This window comes from Etheostoma spectabile, chromosome 23 (assembly GCF_008692095.1).
Source record: "Etheostoma spectabile isolate EspeVRDwgs_2016 chromosome 23, UIUC_Espe_1.0, whole genome shotgun sequence".
In the NCBI taxonomy this organism is placed as follows: domain Eukaryota; kingdom Metazoa; phylum Chordata; class Actinopteri; order Perciformes; family Percidae; genus Etheostoma; species Etheostoma spectabile.
In genome coordinates this window covers 17,770,872-17,790,366 of record NC_045755.1, presented here as the reverse complement: position 1 = coordinate 17,790,366, position 19,495 = coordinate 17,770,872, and the positions used below count along the sequence as shown (strand labels likewise).

The window sequence follows — 19,495 nt, the reverse complement described above, 5'->3', positions numbered from 1 at the left end:
TCCCAAAAGGATCAATAAAGAGAAGTCTAAGTCTAAGTCTCTTTTGAAAACAAACCTTAACTTACAATGTGTCGAACGAATTGTTTCGGTGCTTGAAATAAGTTTACCAACGTCTTAGGTTATAAATGATTAAAATAGTAAATAAATGTCTGAAATTAAATTTTCTTAGTATTGTTTTTTTGGTTAGGGGTTTTGTCAAACATCATCGTCCTCAGAGGGTTAACACAAATACTGACATTTTTTGTTATTAAAGGCAGCTAATATAAAGAGCAACTAATCTTCAAGTGCATATTTAATACGACCCAACGATTAGCCAAAACATAAGCACCTATTTTTATAACTATTCTGACTTCTAAAGCAATACCGACGTGTTCCCAGATCTCAGTAACTATTTTAGTGAGTATAACGTTATCATGACTGATGAAATGATGGCAAAACAATACGAGAATGAGATCCAAGTTGCAATAAATTATGCTTTAAATGCAAATAAATTACATGATTTTTAATTAAAAAAACTCCAGCCATTATGCGTTGCACTTTCATAAAGTTGGAAAGTTTGCAAGAGGCATAAGATTTATCAAAATCAAGATTTTAGTGTTTAGTTTGAGTCAAACTCAAAAAACACTGCATTTCCCATGATGCAACATCATCATCATTAGACACATTCCTCGGCTGGTAAACGTGCTTGTTAAAAAAGTAGTTATTATTAAGATATATTATATTATTCTGTTCTTATCACGGACAAATGCATGTCAGGGCTTTGTTGTAGTGGGGAGATGAGTAGGACAGTACTCCATCAGATTATGTTTATGTCAAAACTAAAGCTGTAAGATAAATGTAGTAAAGTAAAAAGTACAATATTTCTTTCTTAAAGATAATGGAGTACAAGAATACTTCAGTAAAGTACAAGAATTTCAAAATTGTACTTGAGTAAATGTGCTTTCCATAACTGAGATTCTGCAGCTGCTATTTATCATTTCCTCTTTATTAAGGAACATTTTTATCAGTCAGTCATTTTCCCATGTAATCCCCCCCCCCCCCCCCCCCCCCCCCCCCCCAAGAATCCTGAAAAGACAAAGACAGTGTAGTTCGCTGGTTTTGACACGAATCGCAGCCTCAGGACTATTTAAAATATCACATTCACAGCTTGAACGCTTTGAAGCTTCAACAAACACAAGTCTTTACCTGTCTGCAGGATTTCCTACAGAAGTGTGTGTGTGTGTGTGTGGTGTGTGGTGGTGTGTGTGTGTGTGTGTGTGTGTGTGTTGTCTCTGTCTCAGTAGGCCTCTGTGGTGTCTGATTCCAATCCTGCAAACCAGCTGGATTTTCCCCCTGTAAACCCAAACGCTCCCTCCATCGTCTCCAAACACCCACCCCACCCCCCCCCCACACCCCCAAACCCACACACACACACACACACACCACACACACACCCACACACACACCACCACACACGTCTGTCCTCACTTTCTCCATCTCACACATTCTCCTCTCGGTCCACAGACAGACATATGGCTGGAACATACACATCAAGTTACATAACAAAAGGCGAAAGGCCATTTGAAAGCCGTTTTATTGAGTAGGTGATGTGTGTTTAACCTATTTCATCATGATTAGTACCTCTGCCTTACGGCAACAGCATACACTTACACTTTTTTTTTTCTACAAACATTTAACCCAGTCTCCTAGTGTATATGTACTCATTTGCAACTCATTTTCAACCACAAATATGTTTTGGGGCAAAACTCAACCCTAACCCCTTATCCCTCCTGAGCTTCTAACCTTCTCTGGGACGTCCTGGTCTCTGGGACGTCCTGGTCTCTGGGATGTCCTGGTCTTTGGGATGTCCCCAATGTCAAATGCATGTTAAACGCAACCACAAAAGGCCCAATATTATCCGTTTCTGGCTTCTCAAATGTGAGTTTGTGCTACTTTTATCTGCTTTATGTGATTAAAAAATGAATTAAATTGAATATTCTTTGGAGGGGGGGGGGTCTGCTAAACAAAACAAAACATTTGAAGAGATCACCTTGGACTTTATCCTCCCATTATATTGATTAATTGATGATTTGGTTGCAGCCCTGGACTACGGACCAAGACCGAACAGTTCAGGTGGGTTTGCCCTCTTATAATATATATATATAATATATAATATATAATATAACCCCTACCCTGTGTTCATAGATCTTTAAATTATTGTTTGCATTATGAGTTCATGTGTCTGTTATTTGGAATACTTTGTCAGCATCTTGTTATATTAAAAACATATATATGTTGAAAAGAAAAGGGGGGGAATGAAGTTGAGAAAAGTTGAATCCTGGACCTCAAGGCTCAAGTTGTGAATGGAGAGCAAGGTAACACACCACACACACACACACACACACACACACACACACACACACACCTCCCCCTCCTCTCAATCAAAGTGAGATTAAGGTGATTATTCCTAATAAGAAGCAGCAGAGCCAATCACCAGGCCCCTGATCGACACATTTCCTTTACCCACCCCCCCCCCATCCCTGATCAATAACTTACATTGGTGTACAGCACACTGTCCATCTCTCCAGCCTCAGACAGCTCGCTCAGGTTCCTGTCCCAGTGTAAAAACGGTTCAGTACTGTCGAGGATCTCCATGGTTTCCTCCCCGCAGACTCTCGGCTCTTCTGGGTCGCTGGTTGCTGATTTTGCGGAAGAAAAAGCAGCGAAGACAGCGGCGGGGTTTGATGCAATGCAGTCGGACTGGAACCCAAACTCCACAGCTCCAACTCCGGAGGAAAAAAAAAGTTCCCAGGAACTTGTCAAAGAAAAGAAATAGAAACGCGTCCAGCTGGGTTAGACTTTGAGGATTAATATGTGTTATGTCAGAAAGCTGTAGCAGTCAGACTGAGGATGAGTGTTGTTGTGGTGGTTGATGTTGTTGTTGTTGTTGTTGTTAATCATCTCCTCGCTGGTTCAGCGTCCACAGGCAGCTTTCTGCAGCCTTTCTTTGCTTTTCTTTCCTCCTCCTCCTCCTCCTCCTCCTCACAGCCCAGACACACAGGAATGCAAGGGCGGAGTCACAGAGGAACTGAGAAAATAGGGAAATGAAATCAAACAAACTCAAGAAAACAATAAAAGCGAGAGCGACTGATAACAGGAATGCATTATAATATATTGTAGATTAGTTGTAGGGTATAAATGTCAATGATTCATCTGTTCGAGCTTTTTATGACACTAGAGTCAAATTCTAACATTGACAGACTAGAGTTACCGGTTTTGAATTTCAGAATAAAGACGTCACTTCTCATTTCAAGCCATTACTAGAAGTTCTTACTTTTTTAAATTATAATGAAGGAAACTTGTGTATAAAAAAGGAGATAGTAAATTCAGCCATGCATTTCTGGGCAAAGGCCTACTGCTCCAAAAAACATTTAAAACAGACATACGAAAACTATTCCTCATTAAACATGTCATATATTATTATTTATTTCTAATCTTTTTTTATTTCTTCAGCTGTCCAACAACATGCTAAAAAAACATTTTATATATATATATATATATATATATATATATATATATATATAAACACTCCTTTAATACCAGTGTATTTTCATGCCCACTGAATTTGATGATTTTTACGCTTTTGTTTTAAAATCCACTCCAGCCATTTCCGGTGTCACCCTGGTCAAAACGACGCAGCTTCTGAATCCACAGGTTTCTCCCATAACTCACAGTCACGCCCACTCCATCTGACCGACCAATCAGATCACTCCTCTGTTCGGTCCATTCGACCGTCAGCTCTAATCTTCTGAGCTTTTTACTGACAAGTGACGCATCCAATCAGAAAAGAGTTTGAGAATACCCGCAACCAATAACATTAGGCCAAGAATACCTTTGATTTAAGCCCGCCCCCACTGTCAAGTAAACAGCCAATCAACGACCAGTTGAAAAATCTAATACAAGAATAACATGATAAAAAAACGAAAATATTTAACATAAACTTAAAACCATACACCATAAAAATGCGTTTATATATGTATTTATGCAAATATCTGTCAATGTTTCCTCTTTTCTTTTATGATTAACATCATACATTTCTGAGTTTAGTGGTTACTTTTCCACCTCTATTAAGTGCTTTGTAAGAGAAATTATGAAGTGACTGGAGTTTAAATCATGCATCCTCTGACTGTAGAAGATAAACACAAATACTAATACAAGTAGTCTAGAAAATAAGGTCTGTTATAGCAACCATTACAGAGAAATGTCCCAGCACTGTGACCTGAAATCAACAAGTCACTGACCAGGAAGGAAATGAAAAACAGATGAGAGTGATAGCTGAAAGAAAAAGACAAAGCCGAAAACAGGACTAGATAAAACATCAAATCCATACAGTAATGTTATAACTGCACAACGCAGGAATGTGAACAGAAAAACTGATTGCAGAAGGGACGGGGGGGGGAAAGGATAAATTTAATTGAATGCGCTTCCTCTAAATTTGCATGCTGGTCTCTCTCTCGTTTTCTTTTTTAAACCCTCGAGCATTTCAGCAAATACACACATTTCTCTCCAGTTGAACAACTTTCATTGACAAGAGATTTGCATGAAAAAAAGTCCCAGCTGACATTTAGCAGACGAGCGAGACATACAAGAAGGACCATCTGGAGATGATCTATATTTCTTTCTTATTGTCAACAAATCCCTTGAAATGACCACAATTAACCTGCAGCTGCAAATAGTTCCTAGAAACATCAGACTGGTAGTTTGTACAGTTTTCCTCACCTAGAAACAATTCTGATTCACTGAGTTTTTACTAATGCAAAGAAAAACAATAACCTTAGTCTAAGGACACAAGTAAGAGTTGCTCTTAACAGAGCTACAACATCTTGCACGGAGTCAAACAGTGAAAACATTTGACTCTTAAACTCGTATTTCAAACATTATTCTCATACATCCAACTTGAGTACACAGAAAAAGGGCATAAACGGTATCTTAACGGTTCAGTACAAGTAGTACGAATAAAACCATAATCAGTATTCGTGTATTTATACTACACAAGTGGGTTCTTTCGGCTTCTCTTGATGCCTCAAGGTGTGCAGGAGGCGTCACAGTCAAACGCGACCGGAGTGTCACAACATAATCTGTCCCCCTTCTACTTGGGTAAGTCAGTTCCTTTACTTGGTGGCGTTCAGGTCCTCAGTCTTTATTTTGCAGAGAATACAAAAAGAAGTTGACTTGTTGTTGGGTGGTGACAAAAGATAAAGTGCTTCAAGTTCTGTCTCGAATGTTGTCGCTCAGGAAGACGATGTTGTCTGGAAAAGAGTAGTCAAATTAATTTTCTCATACAATAATCTAACATGAGAAGAACCTCCCTAATACTGAGTAGGTTTACATGCACACTAATATTCCACTATTATTCAGAATATTGTCATATTACACTGGTCATGTAAACAGCATATTTTGGTTGTATTATTCGGGTTTTTAAAGTTTCTTTAGACATACACAGTGAATTCATAATACCCGTGTCAACATGCCTCTTGTCAGTGAAAACAGTGAAAGATATTTATTGATCCCCAGTTGGGAAATTACAATTTACACTCTGTGTAAACTTTGTTAGTAAACACACAATTGCTCAGGACCTATTCATGCACAAATGGAAATGTCAGAGTGAGTGGGCTGCCAGCTGGACCAGCGCCCTGGGCGGTTGGGGGGGGGGGGGGTACGGTGCCTTGCTCAAGAGGAGGAAGGAGGTGAAGTGGCATCCCTCCAGCCACCAATCCACACTCTGTACTTTGGTCCATATGGGGACTTGAACCAGCGACCCTCCGGTTCCCAACCCAACTCCCTACAGACTGAGCTACTGCCACCCCCTTATGGTCAGCTCTGTGCGTTGCTATGGTTGCCGTACACAAACCAACCAGCCGACCGTTTGAAAGGCTGCAGACTCGATAAGAAGGAGAAACACAGCTCCTTTGAAACATTATCAAATACTGACTGATCCTCACTGACTGATGAGATTTGGTATTGAAATTGAATATTGAATGATGAGCCATTTTTCAATACTTTAGAGAAAATTCCCTGAGTGGCCATAAAGTACTGAATCCGGCAGCCAGCCCTACATCTGAACAGCTGGTTTGTTGTCTGACCTGCGATGATGGTGGTGGCCTGGCGTCTGACTTGGTTCTTGTCCACATATTCTCCGTAGTCCAGCTTCCCCTCTACGAGAATCCTCGACCTGGAAGAGAAAAAGAGAGAGAACCGGGATCAGTCGCATGATGGTTCCTCTATTGTGAGTTTTGGTTGGCTGACGGTGATGGCTGACACTTCTGAATCTTCAGTCCCTGAATAACATTCTCTGAAGGCAGGGCACCAAGATAAAAAGGTCTCAACCTTTTATCTTGAGTACTTTTTTTACAAACTCTGCAGACCTAAATGTATGACAATTATTTGCATTTGCATTTCAAGGAGAAAACAATAAAACAAAGCAAATAAACCTGGATGAGATCTAACTTTTGTTTCTCATGTTGGACGAAAGAACAAAGTACCTGCTGGATGCAAGCGCTATAAATAAAATCCTCTGACGACCTCATATGTCATTTTATTTTATATATCAACATATATCATGAGAGTAAAGTTACTTGACAATCAATGGAGAACATGTTAAAAGATAGAGGTTCAGTTTCTGACTAATAAAATTAACTAGAAAATGCATTTCCTGCAGAAAATGCGTGGGAATGCTGAATAGCTGAATTGCTAAAGCTAACCTAGTTGAATAGTTAAATGAATGAAGTAAAATGAATAGTTAAAGCTAATCTGTAGAAAAAGCTTAAGTCAGTAAGAAGATGTTGAAGTTTTGAGAAGAGTGGAAAAAAGTAGGAAACTTAAAGTAGTAAAAAAAGTTGAAAAAGTAGGAATGGTTTTTAATTAAGTTGAATAACAACAATAATGTAAAAAAGATGGAAAATTTCTAAAAAAATTGAAATGCTAAAGCTACTTGAGAAATAGCATAATTCAGTAAGAAGATGTTTAAGTAGTGAGAATATTTGAAAAAGTCGGAGTGGCTTTAATTAAGTTGAATAACATATTGGGGTAAATGCCTTTGTCAGGGTTGATGTACTGCGGCGGGGATCAAACCCCCGTCCATATGCACTGGGCCATCACTAGGAGTTGACTGTCTTTATGGGGAGTACTTTGGTTGAGGTCCCGCTGTGGGAATTGAACACACACACACACACACAGATGTTTTAAAGTTTGAACCACGTCTGTAAGTGAAAGTATGAAGTCGCTGAAACTTTTGGGAACAGAAGAAGATTTGAAGGATTTGAAGCTTGCTCTCATTGACTTTAATGTTAAAATAAAAGGTTTAAAAGCTTAATATTTGAAAAAGTATAAATCGCAAAAAAATAGCTGAAGAAGTCCCATCATCTGCTGAAAAAGCTGAAGATTTGAAAAGTTTTAACACTAGATGATGTTAAACCACTGTGGGATTTGAACCCGGGTCTCTGGCACGAAAGGCATGAGACATAACCACTGCGCCACCACAGTAACATCTTCCAAGTGAACTATACATGTTGATATATAATATATCATGTCTGTGTGTCTGTGAGTGTGTGTCTCTGCTTGTGTGTGCCTGTGTGTGTCTGTGTGTGTGTGTGTCTCTGTGTCTGTGTGTGTCCTTGTGTATGTGTGTGTCTGTCTGTGTGTGTGTGTGTCTGTGTGTGTGTGTCCCTGTGTGTCTTTGTGTGTCTGTCTCTGTGTGTGTGTGTGTGTGTGTGTCTGTGTGTGTGAATGTGTGTGTGTGTGTTTCTATCTGTGTTTGTGTGTGTGTGTCTGTCCATCTGTCTCTGTGTGTATGTGTGTATGTTTATGTGTGTGTGTGTGTCTATCTGTGTTGTTGTGTGTGTGTGTGTGTGTGTGTGTCTGTGTTTGTGTGTGTTGTCTGTGTTTGTGTGTCTATGCTGTGTTGTGTGGTGTATTTGTTGTCTATGTGTGTGACTGAGTGTGTCTGTCTGTGTTTTTGTGTGTGTGTGTGTGTGTGTGTCTGTCCATCTGTCTCTGTGTGTATGTGTGTATGTTTATGTCTGTGTGTGTGAGTGTGTGTGTCTATGTGTGTGTGTGTCTGTGTGTGTGAGTGAGTGTGTCTGTCTGTGTTTGTGTGTGTGTGTGTGTGTGCGCGTGTGTCTGTGTGTGTGTCTGTGTGTGTGTCTGTGTGTGTGTGTGTGTGTGTCTCTTTGTGTGTCTGTGTGTCTGTGGTGTGTGTGTGTCTGTGTGTGTGTGTGTCTCTGTGTGTTTGTATGTCTGTGTGTGTGTGTGTCTGTGTGTGTGTGTGTGTGTGTGTGTGTGGTGTGTGTCTGTGTGTGTGGACACCAAAGGATTTGTTCAGGAAGCTTTACATTGCAATATATGATGAGACAGACAGACATAGAGAGTTTTGGAGTGTCTGGGGAGGCGTTGCCATGGCTACATCTAATCAGTGGCCATGTTTGTAAACACAGCTAGGAAGCCTTTGATGTCTGTGATGTCATCTCTTTTGATCTGCAATCAGTTAACGACCGCAGCTGTTGTACCCCTCTTTACCTGTCAGCTAATGGAAACCTCTGCTCCTTAGACAGTGAAACCAGCTCCCAAACAAATGGTCATTGCGCCAAAGGGATATGAGATAGAAAATAAATAACTTGCCCATGAGCATCAGGAGGCCTTTGTGAACGTAATGATGTAAAATTCATGTGGATAAAGATATAAATGTGGGCGTATCAGCGATGTAAAAAAATGCTTCACTCTGCGTTTTGCTCAGAAAGGGGGAGGATGTTTAACATGGCAGTGAATGGAGAAATATCCTGAACTCTTGACATTTGAAAGCTCGCTGAGCGAAAAGTATAATTCATATCGCATAAATGAGCACATTGGCTGAAACTAGACAAGAATACCTACGTTTTGATGTATAAATTGTCCATGACAAGTTAGAATTGTTGGCGTGGGAGCAAGTTATAGAGAACAGAGTAAGATAATTTTTTCGAAGCCTTTCACTCTGATGACATCACACCACACTCTAACAAACGCAATACACACTCATTATAAATGCAGAAAAATCATAAAATGTGCACTGTACTTAAACAGCTTTTTCACAAAAACTGTAAAATATGTCAATCTGAAAAGATAGAGCCAAATAGCTGAATAGTTTGTGAACGTTTTAAAGTTTGAAACACGTCTGTAGGTGAAAAGATGTAGGAGGAGATACATTTTGAAGCAGAAGAAGATTTGAATGATTTGAAGCTTGCTCTCATTGACTTTAATGTTAAAAAAAATTGTTTAAAAGCTTAATATTTGAAAAAGTATAAATAGCAGAAAAATTGCTGAAGAGGTCCCATCATCTGCTGAAAGAGCTGAAGATTTGAAAAGTTGAATGGTTTAAATAGCTGAAAGTATGCAGAAGATACGGAGAGCCAAAAAACGTACGGAAGACGAAATAATAAATAAAGAACTGAATAACAATAGTTGGAATGCTGAACAGCATTCCCACTAAAATTAAATACCTGACAAATAAAAGTAACATTGCCATACTGATGTAACAAAAAAAAGAAAAACTGCCCATAATGGCTCAGGGCACCCAGAATAATTAGAGGGATGGACACCACTGTTCACAAAATCTCTCACTGTGACAAATGGTCCCAGCCAGAGCCATCTGCCAAATTAATGTTTTGTAATGTCACGCAAAACATTTCTAGAGTCCTCACGGACAGGAAACAGCAGCTGTGTTCAGCTTGAATCAGATGTGAGGAAGCATACAAATGGACAGCAGTGTAAGGGGTCATCCAGTTTTTTTTGGTTACCAAAACTTCCCCACAGGAATCCTCTGGAACTTTAAATACTTTTAGCCTCAGCTGCTGTATGTTATAAAAAAAAAAGGGAAAAGCTAAATTTGTGCAGCCACTTTTATAGCCTTTAAGATGCTGATTGACACATTTTGCATAGAGCCTCACTTTTAATTATGTAGTGGTCTGAGACGGCAACCACAAAACCAAAACGCATGTCATCCCTCTCTGTCCACACTTCCTGTCTGCCTCGCTGTACGGTTCACTATAAACAAACAAACGTATTCGAGGTGTAGTCCTGGGCCCGTACGGGCGGCGTGTTGCTCGTACCCTTTCTTGACGTACTGGTAGGCCACGTCTCTCAAACCAGGTTTGAACACCGACACGCGGTGCCACGTCGTCTTCTGGCTGATGTCCCCTGGAGTCACAAAACACAGCGCGTACATCAGCCTCATGGACACCACACGATCAACACAACCGCTGTCCGCACACTTCCTTATATGCTTTATACTGTCAACATTAGCACAGTGCTTAGTCAATAGATTTCTTTTTGATGATTTGGGGCATTTAAGGCCTTTAATGTACACATATTATCAACAAATCTTTAATTGTAAAGGTCTATTTTTTAATTTTCAGATTCTTGACTTGTACTGTTTATTGTGCCCGTTTTAAATTCCTTGTATGTGAAAACCTACTTGGCATTAAACCAGATTCTGATTTGCATAATGGACGTTTACAGCCTACAGGTGACTAAAAACCTTGTAAAAACAGATAATAAAAACATGAGTATATGTAAACCTCCACTGAAGGCTGTCTGTACTGACTTAACGTTTCCTTTTTTAATGCTTATAGGGTCAGACACAGTATTATTGTGCCTTTTTGTGTCGATTTAATTCACCTTCACATGCTGTACATATTTAAAAATACAATAACAGTAATGTAGTATGTGTTCACTTTAAGAGAAAGAAATCAAGAGTGTAACAATGACCTCTAGTGGCAAAATACGACACTTGAAGAGCAGATCGTGAGAACAATTTCCAGCTAGTGTCCCAGTAATATCTCGACTTATTTAACCCCCGGCTCCATGGCCAATTCATTCTCAAAAGCTCAACCCATAAATAAGTCCATAGGCTGTCAATATCATGACAATACTTGCTAATATAAAGATTATTCAACAAGACAATGTGTTAATACGTAACTGTTCCATTCCTGTTGAAAGGGTAAATCAACAGATTGTAAGATCATTGTCCTGTGAAAACCATGTATCTCCAAAACACTAACTTCACAGGAGCCAAGAAGAATAGGCTTGTTTCCAGCTCTGTGGCAATGTTCTTCTAATCAGATGATCTAATTCGATTCTTTTAAAATGTATTTATACTTTATTGATCCCCAGTGGGGAAATTACAATTTATTATAAATAATGTATTACTTTAATGGTTTATTTAGTCCAAGCGTTTTCTGAATACATATTTGTAGACAAATATGTCTCATCCAACAAACTGGGAACTATATTCTCAGAAGCCAAAGCACTGCTACTTGGGCGGAGTGAATAGCTTAACACCTGAAAAGCCCCGTTGTTACTCTCTGCTCCTCGCCACAGGGCTTCTTGTGTGCTCTGAGCAAATCACACCGCCCAAGTAGCAGTAGTAGCGGTGCTTCGGCTTCTGAGAATATAGTTCCCAGTTTCTATACGGTTAGAAGACGACTGTGTCTCATGTGACCTTGTTATTTGTACACGCTGTGATTATACAAATCACAAGTAAATGGGAACATGTTGCCGTTATTTTGTCACTTAGTGGGAGCAGTAGGCTAGTTGGAGCCGGTTTCCTCCAAGCTAAGCTAGCGGCGGGTGCACCAGACGGAGCTCCGACACGCAGGGAGATGAGAAGGGGATGTATGGACTTGTCTAACTCTGGGTGATACGATGGATAAAAGTCCCAATGAGTCGGCGTGTTCCTTTAAGAAAGTCCAAGTCTGGATGTTTTGTGGCAGATTATTACCCAACAGCTCTGAAGTGTCAGATCCAAACAATGTTAAATAATTTACATGAGCCTGGGCGGAGGGTTTTATTGTCCGTTGATGGTCACGACGTTTTCCACCTGGACAGCAACAAAACCGGACTAAATAGCTGAATCCGGTGAGGTCGCTTTATGTTGGTTTGTGCCAGCTGACCAGAGGTCTGTCACAATCTTGTCCACTGTCAAAAGCAAACTGAAATCTTGAATATATTTTCTCAGGCGCATGATAAGTTACTATATGCATAATCAATTTGTGGGTCTTTATGTTTGTAGCGTGATGTGGATTTCTTACTGTTTTAGCATAAAGCACAGTAAGTTTTAAAAAAACTGTTTTCCTGTATTTCTATCATCGAGTATGACTCGACACTGTACCTGTTGCACTCATCTCTCCGTCTCCAGACCGCCACATTTCATTGGTTGCTAAGGAGAAGATGGTAACCGGGTTACGACCCTCCACTTGTCTCATCACTGGGTCCTGACCCACTCGGCCTAACAGCTGCACACGGTTTATCGCTGGAATAAAAGACACAGAAGATGTAATAACCCCGTTATTAGACATCCGTGTTTCATGCGTAAAGAGTGGAAAGGTTTGATTAATAAGAGAGAGGAAGTAAAACAGAAAGCTGACTCACATCTCTCCAGGATGAGGCTGGTGTCAGTGCTTCTGTATCGCACCACCTGTCTGAAAATCTGTGGAGGGATGAGATCAAATGTTTACTTTGTAAAGCCACAAGTATTCAGTGTGCACATTTCGGCATACACTCAACTGAGTTGTTTTTCTATATAAAGTGTGGTATAAAGTGCATTAAATAAGAGCCCGAGCGATACATCGGCAGGCCGATATTAGGCATTTCCAGATATATCGATATCTGTATTTATAATGGCCGATAAAGGATTCTTATAAATGAATATTTAAAAAATAAAAACGGACTGTCAACCATGTTATGAGCATTGGCGTTGCAGTTTGTCCACCAGAGGGTGTCTGAAGGACAGAAATAGCCTCCACAGCTCTGTGAAGGTCTGCTCCAAAATATAGTTGGAGGAGTTCAACAGAGGGAATTGTGATACATTTCGAAAAAATGTGTGGTACAAAAAGCCAAAACTAATTATGGACCACACACAGTTTACATTGCCCTCAGGCCGGCGCTTTAGGGCACCACTCAGCAAAACAAACCGCTATTCAAAGTCCTTTACTCCGTCTGCTGTCAGACTTTTAAATCTAGTCAACCGTCTCTGGAACGTGCATCCTGTTTAGTTTTCCTCAGGTGTAAGCTGCTTGTGTTCAACTTGTTTGGGAATCTGATTTATGTATCTGTCATTTCTCGCCTCAAACAGGGCTGCGTACCCTCGCTGCCCGTCGTCCCTTACGTCTTTCTGACAATATGCTCTCTGTTGTGTATGAGTTTGTGTGTAAATGTTTTGGTTCTTCGGGTCTGGAAACGGAATTGCCCTTTTGGACTAAATAAAGTTGTTTGAATTGAATAGTAATTTCAATGCATGGCTAAAAATATCTGTGTGGCTAAAAAGATCTGCAAGTCTGATCAATAAAAACACCAAAACATCACTAATCTCCAAATCCATGCTAAGAGAACTGAGAACAGTCTTTCTATAAGTGTACCTGATAGATGTCAAGGTTTTCCCTACTAGTATAAGGCATAGCCGCAGCACCTAAAGCCATTTTTGGCACCCCCTAAACTGTTGGATGTAAAATTAATGTGAGCATCAAAACTGAGCAAATGAATTTTCTCAGATCTAATGGTGGTAGTGGGTCCCCAGTGGACTGCTCTGGCTTTTCCACTGTTTTAGACAAAGATATGGAAATAATATTGGTCCAAAAGGATGTCAAAACTGCATTTTTCTTCTGAAGAAAAATGTTTCCTTGAGGGAGGAACCCTAAACCCCCCTTGCAAAATACATGCACCAAAGTCTTCCACAAACCTAGGGGAAACACTGTATGCGGTCTAGTCATAATCATGTCTTACTCACCTGTGCTGAGGCACTTCTCAACATCTCGTCTGTGCAGCGCAGACAGCTCAGAGGACTTTTAAGGTAGGGATCTGAGATCTGAACAACCAGAAAATGTGTGTCATGTAAACATGTCATCTTTAAGACGGTAAGAAAGTACACAAGCAACTGTATAACACTGAGTCAATTCCAGTGTTATTCAGTATCAAGCAAACTAAAATAATCAAGGGGGATTTTTTATTTAACCTAATTAATAAAAACAGACAAAATAAACACCTCTCAGGATAATGCACAACAATTCAAAGCATCGCTAACTACAGCTATAAAGGATCATACAGTTGAAGCAACACAACAACAACATGATATTCTTCATAAAAAAAAGTCAGATTTCTAGGGGAAATGTTGCATTAGACTGCATTAGGTTTTTTTTTAGCTAGGTGTAGGTAGGTGATAAACTGGTTACTTTGTGTATAACAGCACTAAAGCAGTGTAAAGGGGCCCCGGAATCAATCTTATTATCATACAGCGATGTGTACTAGTAACACTGTAAAGTGAATTAACGTGATAAGACGGTTTCAGGCTAGATGAGCTGTGTGTTACCCGACAGGCAGGGCAGCAACACCGTTAACAGCTTTTAGCATGGAGTCTGGTGAGGCTAGTTGTTATATAATATTATACAGTGCGCGCGGGGTTTCTGGGTCTGCAGACGGACGAGCGCAGGACTCAAACAGTGAACGTGGACTCAAAGTCACCGCGGCAACGAGGCTTCTGGGCTCTCCCGCCATTAGGATGTGGACATGAAATACATCTTTACAATGAACGTGTTTCTCGAAATGTTCTGGTTTACATGTTGTTGTAGCTTAAACAGCAGAGGAGCGGCACTGTGTTGGTAGAAAACGCGACCAAAATGCGTTAAAAAAAGACACAAAAAAAGCTTGTTTAAAACTTACCAGGTGCAAGACTTCAGAACAGACTTCGGTAACCTCACGCTGCTTCCGGTCCGACCTCAACAAGGGTCCGACAGTCTACCGGATGTCGACAAAGTTCCGCTTCGTCGTGTTTATCAGTTTTAAACATGCACTGTAAAAAAAAAAAATCCTATGAACTACCATTTGAATATTAAACTTAATTTTACATATTTCTAATAATGTTCATTTTTTAAAATATCTTCATCATGATTACACAAACTGCATTTTTATTTTGTATTTTTGTTGTGAAAGTTAATTAAAGTTAGATCACGTTTGTAATGTATCCTTTATCCTATTTATTGACAATTATTCTTTTTTGTTTACCTTGTGTAACCTAGTGTGGGGATTGTGTAAGTATAAAAAATATTAAGATATTAAATAAATAAATAAAAATAATTCACTATGTTACATCAGCAATACAGATGTCAAATTTAGTTTAAACTTTACATGGCCTGTGACATTTTTCCATTACAACCAATTGTACAAAAAACTGTAATCTTTGTCCATGTAATTAGTTTAATTTTCCTGTAGCTGGATTAATGACACCCCAGAGGAAACAACAAGGGAGGGCTAGGAATAAGTGCAGCTGAATGAAAGTGTGTTGAAAGGTCTAAAAGTCCAGAAAGCAGCAGATTAACAGATTTCTCTGAGCCCTCGTGGACCTGTAGGGAACGTGTGTCTAACTCAGTGAGTCCTTTTGCTGCAACTGATATTCTTTTCATATTAAGACTGGTCCAAACATCTATTTGTGGGTAAATAGTTGATATGAAGTATTGAAACAAGCTGGAGTGAATGTCACACATGGCACACATTTACATTTTGTCAACTGCATAACCTCAGTGTGTCTGGATTGGATTAGATTAGATTAGATTAGATTAGATTCAACTTCCTTGTCATTACACAGGTACAAGGCAATGAAATGCAGTTCAGGTCCAACCAGAAGTGCAATAGCAGGAAGTGCAGGATGTACACTGGTTCCATAAGTGCAGGACATGAATAAGTACTGAATAAATAATAAGTGCTGAATAAATATGATGATGAGGATGAGGCGCTGCATGAATGACTTCAGTATACAGGACCAGATACATCATTATGCTTCATTCATTCTTTTATACAGTGATGGAAATATCCGACAATTTTTCAAAGTAGCCTACTGTAGGCTACTCCACTATATTTCAGGTTAATTTTTACATCTTACTCAATTACATTACTCCACTACTCCACACATACATTGACCTCACAAAATGCAAGTAGTACTTTATGTCAGTGCTGTGGTTTGTATGTCTGTTCAGAGCAGGGTGGTTTATGTCATGTGTGTAGTGATTGAAAACAGGTAGGTGTCCAGAACAAACCGGGACGGGAGGCCAGATACAAAATATACCACTGCACACTTTAAAAGTCACACATTAATCACATGCAGGGAATAATTAAAGGCAACACCTCAAACCACACTAGTAAACAATAAGGGGTCTCTAAAGCTATCTGTTGCGGCTGTGAGCAGTCCGAAAAAGTGTATTTAGATCCTGTTTTTGACCATAAATTGGTGCAAACAAATGTATCAGAATGAAGGAAATGACGTCTTTCACGCCCAAAACAGGCCTCTGGACCTGCATTCAAAATTAAAATGCAGTAAAAGTAGACTACAGCAGCATATAAGTAGCCTAGGCCTACTCATTGTGCCAAATGCCCCCTGACAGTAAAATTATATCATTATCATAGAATTGGTAGTAGGCTGTAGTAACTCCATGCAGAATAAGATGGGGAATAAAATGATGATAAAGTAATGTGCTACTGCCACGTTGATAGAGACTACAAGAAACACCACGGTGAGGCCATAGACCGTTAATATTAACAGGCCTACATATAAAGTCTATGGGTGAGACCGCGGGGCGAAGTATCCAGATGTGCTCTCTGTAGTCCACCATTGGAACGGTGTAGTTTTACCCATGGTTTTACCCATAGACCGTTAATATTAATACATATACAGTATATATATCAATACATATACAGTCTATGGTTTAACCACGGCAGACTCACGTCAACATCCGCCTTCGCATAATTACGTAATAATTACGTAGTTGTTGTAGAAGTGCTTCGAACACACGAGTAGCTACGTCTCCTATACTCTTTGAACGCACCAAGGAGGAGATTTGTTTCGGACTTTTCGACCGCAGGACGTACACAGTTCTCAGAAGACAGAGGGACAGACCCCCTGCAACAGATTCCCCCGTCGCTACAGCTGGCACAATTACAAAGCTGGTAGGCCTATGTTCGTGTTGACTTTAAACTATAGCCTAGACTCCAAAAACTAGACCACAAACAACGAGCGGAACTTTGCGTCTGCGCAATATCACATATCCTACTGTACGCAGGCTGCATGTTTAATATTGACAACAAGAGGACATTGGAAAAGTTGGAAAATTGCCGTTACACCAGTAAAAGTCCAGCACTCAAAACGTATTATCAGCTACATGTTCTTTAGATGCTTTTTACTGTCGTAACTGGCTGAGATGCATTTAGTTCTTATTTGGTAATTTAGTTAGGGCCCGAGCGCCGACAGGCGGCGAAGGAAGTCTTTCTTTCTTTCTTTCTTTTTCCGTCAAATGAATTGCCTTTTTGGAGGACTTATCATATTCAAAAACTCATCAAATTTGGCGGTCGCATCAAGTCTGGTGAAAATTTACGTATTTTAATGGTTTCGGGAATAGGCGCACAAAAATGGCTCGCTAGCGCCACCTACAATATTACGAAAATTCAGCCCCTGCACTACGTTTATCGTAGACTCACGAAACTTGGTACACATATGTAGCATGGCAGGGCGGACATAAAACTCCATGGTAGCCCCCCCCTAAACCCAACAGGAAGTCCGCCATTTTGTTTTGAATGTGCGAAATTTGTGCGATTTTGGCCATTTCCACATGTCGTACTTTAACGAACTCCTCCTAGAGCTTTCGTCCGATCAGCTTCAAACTTGGTGTGTGTCATCTTAACATGTTAACGATGAAAAGTTATTAAAAGAAAAACTTTTCGTCATAGGGCGTGGCCGTGGCGGGGCGGCCATTTTGTGCGATTCGCCACCGAAACAGGAAGTGGGTGTAACTTGAGCGTACGTTGTCCGATTAGCTCGAAACTTTTCACGATTCATCAGAGTCCGCCCCTGACGACATCTACACGCCGCTATTGGCTCAAAGTCATAGCGCCCCCTAGTGGCAACAGGAAGTAGGCCTAAAAGACAAGGTGCTATACTTTAACGAACTCCTCCTAGAGATTTCATCCGATCAACTTCAAACTTGGTGTGTATCATCCTAAGATGTTACCGATGAAAAGTTATTAAAAGAAAAACTTTTCGTCATACGGTGTGGGCGTGGCATGGCGGCCATTTTGGGTGTTTAGCGATGAAGATGAAATTGGCTGTAACTACAGTGTACGTTGTCGTATCTGCTTGAAATTTCCCACAAACACCAAGAGTCCAGGCCTGAGGACACCTACAGGCCAATATGGACTTTTGGAGATAGCGCCACCATCTGGCAACAGGAAATATGCCTTATGACAGGAAGTGAGTGTAACTTGAGTGTACATTGTCCAATTGGCTTGAAACTTTTCAGGATTCATCAGAGTCCGCCCCTGACGACATCTACATGCCGAAATTCGCTCAAAGTCATAGCGCCCCCTAGTGGCAACAGGAAGTAGTTCTAAAAGACAAGGTGCTATACTTTAACGAACTCCTCCTAGAGATTTCATCAGATCGACTTCAAATTCAGTCTGAGTCATCTTAAGATGTTGAAGATGAAAAGTTATTAAAAGAAAAACTTTTTGTCAAACGGTGTGGGCGTGGCATGGCGGCCATTTTGGGTGTTTAGCGATGAAGATGAAATTGGCTGTAACTACAGTGTATGTTGTCCTATCTGCTTGAAATTTCCCACAAACACCAAGAGTCCAGGCCTGAGGACACCTACAGGCCAATATGGAGTTTTGGAGATAGCGCCACCATCTGGCAACAAGAAATATGCCTTATATGACAAACATCATCCGATTTACATGAAACTTAGAACGTGTGGTCTACATGTGATACTGAGGCGGCCCCTATATTATGACCACGCCCAGTCACTCAGGCCACGCCCCCTTTCATAACATTTGAACCGTTATAGGTACAGTCTTGTGTGAGGTGCCATAGAACTCAGCAGAGACTTTATTTTTCATTGATTATGTTTGACCCGCCCCCCTATGGTGCGGCCACGCCCCCTTCCACAGATAGTGACCTGTATGACGTATAGGCTTGTGTAAGGTATCAATGAACTCAGCAGAGACTTCCTTTTTTATTGGTGATGTTTGACCCGCCCCACTATTATGCGGCCACGCCCCCTTTCACAGATAATGACTTGTATGACGTATAGGCTCGTGTAAGGTATCAATGAACTCAGCAGGGACTTCCTTTTTTATTGGTGACGTTTGACCCGCCCCAATATGATGCGGCCACGCCCCCTTTCACAGATATTGATGTGTATGACGTATAGGCTTGTGTGAGGTATCAATGAACTCAGAAGAGACTTCCTTTTTCATTGGTGATGTTTGACCCACCCCCCTATGATGCGGCCACGCCCCCTTTCCCAGATAATGACCTGTATGACGTATAGGCTTGTGTGAGGTATCAATGAACTCAGCAGGGAGTTCATTTTTCATTGGCGACAATTTTCAGGGTACGAGTGACGCGCAAATGGGCGGTCGCAAGGAGAGGCGTCCGCCAGTAACCCCGACT

General features: G+C 40.5%; 3 protein-coding genes across 5 annotated transcripts in view; 1 reads left to right on the top strand and 2 right to left on the bottom strand.

Annotated features, from left to right (window-relative positions):
- creb3l2 (cAMP responsive element binding protein 3-like 2) overlaps window positions 1-3,140 on the bottom strand; it is a gene marked incomplete at its 3' end in the record, with an annotated part of 28,636 nt that extends 25,496 nt beyond the window's left edge. Inside the window, 1 exon segment of the mRNA XM_032505641.1 lies at window positions 2,536-3,140. Within this exon segment, the coding sequence (XP_032361532.1) occupies window positions 2,536-2,634 (99 nt within the window). The 5' untranslated portion in view covers window positions 2,635-3,140.
- A 1,058-nt stretch (window positions 3,141-4,198) lies between these two features.
- On the bottom strand, window positions 4,199-14,811 carry ssbp1 (single-stranded DNA binding protein 1). Of its 2 annotated transcripts, none has more exons than XM_032505676.1 (7): window positions 14,722-14,811; window positions 13,793-13,863; window positions 12,439-12,496; window positions 12,179-12,319; window positions 10,119-10,206; window positions 6,123-6,211; window positions 4,199-5,288 (listed from the first exon to the last, which is right to left on the bottom strand). In XM_032505676.1, the coding sequence occupies exons 2-7, from the start codon at window positions 13,814-13,816 to the stop codon at window positions 5,245-5,247; spliced, it is 444 nt and encodes a 147-aa protein (XP_032361567.1). In that variant the 5' UTR covers window positions 13,817-13,863; window positions 14,722-14,811; the 3' UTR covers window positions 4,199-5,244. The 2 variants fall into 2 exon arrangements, with proteins under 2 accessions (XP_032361567.1, XP_032361568.1); XM_032505677.1 differs by having other exon boundaries at window positions 13,793-13,870; window positions 14,722-14,810.
- Window positions 14,812-15,331: 520 nt separating this feature from the next.
- The window catches only part of LOC116673358 (peroxisomal succinyl-coenzyme A thioesterase), a 12,766-nt gene continuing 8,602 nt past the window's right edge, over window positions 15,332-19,495 (top strand). The window contains exon 1 of one of the 2 annotated variants that reach the window (XM_032505653.1): window positions 15,332-15,426. The gene's annotated coding sequence lies outside the window, so the exon portion shown is untranslated. Of the gene's footprint in view, window positions 15,427-16,816; window positions 16,999-19,495 lie in introns of those variants that run through there. The other variant, XM_032505652.1, reaches the window with a different exon arrangement.